Source organism: Chenopodium album, chromosome 14 (genome assembly GCF_948465745.1).
Source record: "Chenopodium album chromosome 14, dcCheAlbu1.1, whole genome shotgun sequence".
NCBI classification, from domain to species: domain Eukaryota; kingdom Viridiplantae; phylum Streptophyta; class Magnoliopsida; order Caryophyllales; family Amaranthaceae; genus Chenopodium; species Chenopodium album.
In genome coordinates this window covers 9,020,028-9,028,042 of record NC_137847.1, presented here as the reverse complement: position 1 = coordinate 9,028,042, position 8,015 = coordinate 9,020,028, and the positions used below count along the sequence as shown (strand labels likewise).

The 8,015-nt window shown below is 33.0% G+C and overlaps 1 protein-coding gene across 2 annotated transcripts; it reads right to left on the bottom strand.

Moving 5' to 3' along the window:
- Positions 1–2,212: 2,212 nt before the first annotated feature.
- LOC145578826 (uncharacterized) lies at positions 2,213–4,793 on the bottom strand. Of its 2 annotated transcripts, none has more exons than XM_081636126.1 (8): positions 4,646–4,793; positions 4,320–4,381; positions 3,988–4,047; positions 3,816–3,893; positions 3,024–3,712; positions 2,797–2,949; positions 2,643–2,723; positions 2,213–2,550 (listed from the first exon to the last, which is right to left on the bottom strand). In XM_081636126.1, exons 5-8 carry the CDS (start codon positions 3,300–3,302, stop codon positions 2,455–2,457), a joined length of 609 nt encoding a protein of 202 aa, XP_081492252.1. In that variant the 5' UTR covers positions 3,303–3,712; positions 3,816–3,893; positions 3,988–4,047; positions 4,320–4,381; positions 4,646–4,793; the 3' UTR covers positions 2,213–2,454. The 2 variants fall into 2 exon arrangements, with proteins under 2 accessions (XP_081492252.1, XP_081492253.1); XM_081636127.1 differs by having other exon boundaries at positions 2,812–2,949.
- Between the last annotated feature and the right edge of the window lie 3,222 nt (positions 4,794–8,015).

The window sequence follows — 8,015 nt, the reverse complement described above, 5'->3', positions numbered from 1 at the left end:
ATCCATTGGTATATATATAGGGTGTAAGACCCCACATTATTTCATTTAATAAAAAAAAAATTTTAAATAGCATACATTACAAACATTACATAAAAAATGATAAGCAAAAATGAGATCCTCACAATGTCAAAGATGTATCGTGAAAGGGCTTAAAAATGTTAAATCCATAGTCAAGAAATGCAATGAACGTATAAACAATCCTTCCTCGACACTAATTACTAAATTCTCCCTCCGCTTTATTTGTGCACTCGTGTGTCTCAATGCACATCCGAATTGAGATTGTTATTGATAATCGGAAATAAACTAGTTGATTATTTCCTTAAAACAAATTACACACAAATAACTAAGTTAGATATGGTTATAGATAGATAGACGGATAGGTTAATTAATGTTTGGAATTACAGGCGCAACAGGTGAAATTAGTTTAAGGTAATGTACAAGAAAGAAAGGATTAATAGTATGCCCCGTCATCAAAGAACAAGTTAGGGTCTGTTCTCTTCCGTTGAAATTCAGTTCAGTTGTGTTTAATTCAATTCACCTGAGTTCAATTGTATTGTGTTCAACTTCAGATCAGTTTTATTCGGTTCAGTTCAGTTCTCATCCTAACTTCCTTCTGTTATAAAATATTCATTTTATGTCAGTTCACTTCATTTCAGTACAGTTCAATTCTACTGTGATCTTCAGATAAGTTTTATTCGGTTCAATTCAGTTCTCATCCTAACTTCCTTCTGTTATAAAATATTCATTTTATTTCAGTTTAGTTCAGTTCAGTACAGTTCAGTGTAACAAAAGCTAAGTTCAGTGCAACTCCTAATTTCCTTCCGTTATGAAAGCTTCATTTCAGTTCTGTGAGGTTCATTTCAGCTGAGTTCAGTTCAGTTAAGTTCAATTCAGTACATTTCAGTTCACCTGAGATCTATTAAGTTCGGTTAAGTTCAGTTCAGCTGGAGTTTAGTTCAATACATTTCAGTTCAGTTCAGATCAGTTGTGTTCAATTAAGTTCATTTCAGTTCAGCTTAGTTCAGTTCAGTGAAGTTAAATTTAATGTTGTTTAGCTCCAGCTGAGTTCAGTGAAGGAGAACAGGGCCTAAATGTGTAATAGGGAAGAGGTCAGCAGTGTAAACCCCGAGCTTAAAACTTAGATGTTAAATCATTTATGGCGGTCCCAATTGAAAATGATGTCACTACATTTGTAGAGTCCATAAGTGATCTTTGAATATCTAACTTGAACGGCAACACGTGATACAATAAGGTGAAAAGATTTACGACAAGTATTTAGGGTTATATGCAGATTTACGAAAATATGGTGGAAAGATTTACGACAAGTATAAGGTGAAAAGATTTAAGACAAGTGATTGTTACATAATAAGATTGTGTTCTAGCAATAAAGGAAATAAAACAGTTTTACCGTTAAATAATTTCAATGTCCTTTTTAACGAAGTTGCACGTATTGCGAAATCTCTTTTTTTGGGGAGCATTGTGGTAAAAGAACATGCAGGAGGTATACGCGATTAAATAAAATAAAAGACTTAATAGGATACTATTATAGTACCGGTTTAAAATGAATTTAGGATACTGTATCGAAAACCCATTAGCGGTGGGTGACATGAGTCACTCTCGGTGTTGTTATCGTATTCGGTTTTTAACGTTTGCTGAGATGTAAAAGGGGAGGCCATAACGGTAGCAAAAGGGCTAACCCCAGTAGACGGCCCAACCAGTCAGCCCAACAAGTCGGCCCACGTCCAACCAAAACTCAACTTACACTGTACAGTTATTTACAACATTTGGGCCTCCTTGTATATGGGCCACCATGGTTATAACGCTGATGCTTAACAAGGACGGAAATAGGTATATCTTGTTGGATTACAAATTCGAAGACATATTGGGCCCAACACTTTTAAAAAAAATTTGAACGATTTACATGAATTTATTTTTTAAGTTAACTGCAGACAAGCATAATATTTATGTGATCACCATAGTTTTCAGAAAGTTTTTGAACAGGAAATGGTGAGTGGATTGTGTCATTGAACTGATGAGTGTTCATATCACCCGCCTCAGCACCTACATTAGGCACCGTTCTTCAGACTCTTGTTTAGAGCATGATGACTTCCAACCTTTACTATCCCTCACAGGGAACTGACTTTAGATATGCATACTTGTTTATTTTTTGGTTATCATATTCATGTAATTGTACCTGTTTATGCCCAAAATCTGCTTGTGTCACACAACTCAACACACAGAATAGACATATGAAAATTGAATGTTGGTACATGAAATACAAATTCAAGAATCGAGCTCCACACTAAAGGGATTTATGTAGGACGCTCATGTAAACTTAACAAAAATGTGAACATGTACAATCGCATTTTCCAACACATGGATAAATGATGCGTGAACTGATGTCTATGATCCAACAATCCTTGTAATAACAGTTCTGCCCTTAATTCTTGATATTCAATGTTCCACATTACAGCGTCGCCGCTTCCTTGCTAGAGTGTGTTTGGCATTCGAATCCCTCATCCGTGACGCCATGATCACTTTTGCTACATCCTACAACAAATTTCCCAACGAAAATTATACCTACATTACAAGAAACATAACATTATTGTAATCCACTTGCAAAATCAAACTGAAACACACACCTTCACATCTATGTTCCCAAGGGGTGCTTCTGTGTCCCTTGCCGCCCTGCAATGTCTTTCACCATAGGCAATGTCTACCATCTGCATTATTTACATTAAATACTCCTAGCTATCAGAATGAGATACTCACAATGTATCAAACTAACCAAATTACCAGCAGTATACATACTCCTAGCTTCCCAAAGTCCCCTGTGTTACGTCGATCGTCGTTTGAAGCCATTCTAATCTGCTTCATGGTCCAAACTTTTATCCTAGGGAACTGATCCCATTGAACAGGATTCCTGTCAAGACGATCTAGATAGAAAATCTGAAAATTCAAACAAGTCAGTTGTAGGCTGGATGGAGTGTACTGCTATAACACATAGATAGGAAATTGCTTACAACGGCAAACATCGCACAACCACCGCAACCACCGGCATATCCATTAGCGTAAAATCGACGTGCAAAGCTTGATACGCTATCCATTAATTTGTTTAAAACCAATTCACACCAGTCATACTCCACGCACTTCATCACGCAACTTAGAGCTGGTAATAAGTCCGTCCCAAGTCGAGGGGATTGAGTGGGACATAAGACCATGTGCAAGGCCACAATAAGAAATATTGACTTAAATTCTTCTTCTTCATCGTCATCAAACTCAGCCTCCAACCGACCCATCATTTCACTAGTCACAAGTATGCCAACCGAAGTGTATACACTTCCACATCCTCTACTAGATTTAGTTTTCCATGAATTCCCATATTTCAGCAACAGTTCTTGTACCTTTGCCCGAAGTTCCCGGTCATTAATTTTGCATTAGGTACTGCCTTACTCCCACTTGGGATTCCTAATATCCAACTTACTTGATTCTTATAAAACGAAAATACACGTCCATCAGGAGCAACCATAGTTCTACTCAGGGGATCTATTCGGGTCATCACCCAATATGCTAACTGTCTTGGTAATTGCATTTTAGATACAAAGTGAAGGAGACCCCCAAAACCCATCTCAGTGACCCAACGAATCCTTTTCTCATCAAACTTTTGGCATATCCGACCAAATGACTTAATACGAGAAGTGATATTTGGTGACTGTAATGAGATTACACATTATATCACTAAACAAGCACTTAATAGAAAACATGCTCGACTCTGTTAATACGCATCATTATGTACACAATAACAAAAGACATACCCTACTGACAGCATTTGCCTGTGTCTTCACAACATGTCCCTTAGCCTTCACCGCACCCCCTACACTCAAGCTATCATCCTAAGCAGTTGCGCATCACATACAATTAGCAAACACAATCATTAATTATATTTAAAATAGTTGATTAAATACGTCACTTAATCTATTTTTGTACCTTAAATAACCCTGGATGTAATTCAATTAGTTTATTCACACCTCGCACAGCAGACAATACCTGTAGATTACGACAACCACGATTTATATGTGACTAGAACAGCCAGGACCAAATCAATAACAACGAAGAAGATCAACATTACAATCAATTTGTCAGATACTATCGATCAATAAGCAATGGAAGTATTAATTAACTACATAATTCCATAATTACTGATCTACAAATACCCTCTTAGCAACATAATGCCAGTAATAATCCGCTAGATAATTCCACGATTAATTCCATAAATGAACCCTCTATTAATTTGATAAATTTGTTCCCGACATACATACCTCTTCTCCAAGGCAATCCATCAGTCCTCCAACTCGCTTCACCGACAATACTAGCCACAGCCCTAAATCAATAACAAATTTCAAAACATCAACTAATTAGGTTCGATATCATAACCAAAACAATAACAAGAACCAATTTCCACAGTCTTTGCAGGTAACCATCGGGAATTCGATTAAAAAAAAATTTGCAATCGACGTAAATGCATACTTTCATATTTGAATTTCAACTGACACTAAGGAGGGAAAATCCAATAACAACTGGAATACGAATTGCGTATTAACTTAACTGATTCTAATTAAGTAACTAACAAATCAAAAATACTCACTCTTGTCAATTAAAATATGATTGAGGAGCCAATTTGCGGACCGCTGCAACTATGATTGGAATTGGTTGATGCTTGGTGGGAGCTTGGGTGAGTATTGGTAGCTGTAGGAAAGAAGGGACTGAAAAAAACACCAGATCCAGAAACATAACTAAAAATAATCACCCTAACGTCGTTACGGGAGGTGGCCAAATTGACGGACGCCGTTCAGTGCTCATGCCAAGTGTAACTTCCCAGCTTGGCAACAAAATACACGTACGCAATAACGAAATTATGCATATGGCCCTTGCCACATAAGATATTACCGACAATACCCTTATGATGAACAAATGTTGTTCATCATAGAGATGAACATGAATTTTCCCCCAGTTTTCAATTAATTTATACATCAATTATTCCGTTTGAGATGTTATTTTCATAATACATTATTTCAGTTTCTTCCCGTCTTTCTTTCCCAATTAAAATTCAGTTATAAAGTTAATCTTTCTTCCCTTCTTTCTACCCAAATCAAATTCTTCTTCCCCAATTCTTAATTATTGAAGCACGTAATTGGGGAAGTATGCAAAAATATTTACTATACCAAACAACGTTCCCCTTCAGTTTCTCCTTTCAATATAAATAGGATTCATTCCTCCTCAATTCATCACTGTCAATACATCAATCCTCTCTCACTCTCTACCAGACAATCTCTCTGATTTTTTCAAGGTTAGTTGCTATTTTCCTTCCCCTTAATTTCTTAAATTTTCAGTACATTTTAATGTTTGAATTTTGTCTAAAATTTTCTATTCTTTTACTGTGTTATTTGAACTCTGAATATGGGGATGCTAGGCTAATCGAATTTACAATTTTTATGTCATACGGAATAATCTATACTTATTTTTGCCATTTTTGTAATTAATTTTACGAAGTTGAATTGAAGGTGTGTTTTTGTATCATTTATTGGTATATCATGTTTGTAAATGTAAATTCATATGCCAATTGTGCAAGTAAATTTTATTTTGGTGGATTTATTGATTTTAAGAATTGTAGTTAAGTTGAATTGAAGGTGTGCTTCTGTATAATTTCTTGGTAGTGATTTTTTCGAATCTATATTCATATTCATATGCCAATTGTGTAATTAAATTTAATATTGAAGAATTTGTTGATTTTTTTTAATGGTTGTTGTCTGAATTATGTTGTGGTAATATATATGTGTCATGTTTATTTATCTTTGAAAATTTCTGCATCATAGTTAATTGTTGTCTGAATTATATCCTTAACTTTTCATTCTTTAAAGGTTAAAAATTGTAAATGTCAAGTCCTTTTATGCTAACTCTTATGATACTTATACTATATGTATTTATACATAAATGTGGATTAATAGATTATAATTTAATTCTAGCTAAGATGGTAGTGCATATGGTTTTTATTCAACGGGGTTTGGGTTCAAATCTCTTTGCATGCATTTTAAATTTGTATCATTGAATGATGATGTGGCATAATGGTAGAGGCTGTTGAATGATGATGTGGCGTAATATTGGTGTAAGAATTATTTTTTTTTCATTTCACATTCAATTTTAAAGAATTCTGGCTTCTTTTTTCTTTAACAAAAAAAAAAAAAAATTATATGGTTTTTTTATTATTATTTTAATGATTTTGTGTTGAAATTTTTTATTTTGTATATATATATATATATATATATATATATATATATATATATATATATATATATATATTATTGCACGTGCTTAAAATTATGCATGCAATTCTTAGTGTTAAGTTTATAATTCTAATGTCAATCATTCAAGTGCAGGTGAATAATATCCCAACAACATTTTTTCACTTCGACTACATGGTTGATGAGTAATTGTGCTGAACTCTTTTGACGAAATGGGTGGTGAGAATTGAACCGAAGGCAAATATGAGAAGTAGGAAGCCATGAATGAGTACTTGAACCATGATGATTAGGCTTAATAGGCACGGGTTTAAAACAAGTATAGTCATAAATGGCTAGGCTTATATCTAAGAGTAAACTTTTTTTTTACACCAATTTCTTTAACATTGTGAATTTATTGGATTCCCAATATTGTAAAAGTATTTGCTACCGTATTTCAAAGGTTAAGATTGATTTCTTGCACTACGGTTAATTTCATTCTAATTACTAAAACACAATCTTTATTTACTCACGTATTTTGGCTTAAATTCAATCTGAGCTAGGAACAATCTCAATATCCAATTGAACAACCCTTAGGAAAAAAATTGCAACAAATTTAACCCGTGCATCGCACTGGCTAAATACTAGAAAATTATATATTAACCCATTAAATATAATGTTGAGATCCCATATTATTTTATTGATGTTTATGTTTTAAAAACAAAAAATTACAATACAATAAACAACCGTGCATCGCACGGGGTTAAGAACCATTATGCTAATACAATTGTTTTGTATTTCTATTTTTGCCTAGTATTTCAATTTCGTATATGAATAGTATAATTTTTTTTAATAGTAGTGTTAAATTCAAAAACCCCCTAGTTGCGAAATGAAACTAAACCAAAATTCTAAAACACCCAATGGCTGCGAAATGAAACAAATTAAAACCATATGCGATTATACTTATATGGGAAATGTTTGTTTCATAAGGTTATCAAATTTAATTGAACATCTATTTTCATAGAGATACTTACAATACTTTAAATCCATACACTTTAAATCCATTATAATGTCAAATAATTCTATACATATTTAAACTCAATTCATACAAACAAAACTTATTAAAAACTAATCAAAATTCTCATAACCATAAATTGATATGTCCTATAAGAAGCATCACATTACAAGTTACTGATTAATAACTATAGTTTTTAAATTGGCTTGATTAATCAAGATATTTGACATCAAAATAAAAAATTAAAAAAAAAACGCAATATAAACCCAAAAAATCCAACAGTAAGAAAATTGTAACAAATTAATAATTAAAAAAACCCAATGATAATTGATTATATTTCAAAATGCAATATAAATTAATTGATAAGTGAACCAAAACTTTAAAAAATATGGAACTTTCAACAGCGGTTGTAAAATTAATTGAAAGAAAAAATCCATTTTAGCATAAAACATAATTTGTTGAACAAAATAATTTCATCCGAAAGTATGATTAATACTGCATACAGAATTATCCATTAAAAAAAGTATGAGTACACTAAGTGATGACCACAAATTAAATCTTCAATGCAACAATAACATTTGTCAATCATACATTTTAAAGACCCAAACTTAAACCAACAAATTTGTCTGATTCAACCATATAATTGGTACCTGAATTGCAATTTGAGAAATCATATAACAACGACAACAAAGAAATTAACCTTTATCTTGACAAATAAGTTGAAT

Coding starts and splice junctions, on each gene's coding strand:
- LOC145578826 (XM_081636126.1), bottom strand. CDS start 3,302: ATGATGGGTCGGTTGGAGGCTGAGTTTGATGACGATGAAGAAGAAGAA. Junction 2,724..2,796: donor TAGGAGTATGTATACTGCTG/GTAATTTGGTTA, acceptor TAAATAATGCAG/ATGGTAGACATTGCCTATGG. Junction 2,551..2,642: donor TTGGGAACATAGATGTGAAG/GTGTGTGTTTCA, acceptor AATTTGTTGTAG/GATGTAGCAAAAGTGATCAT.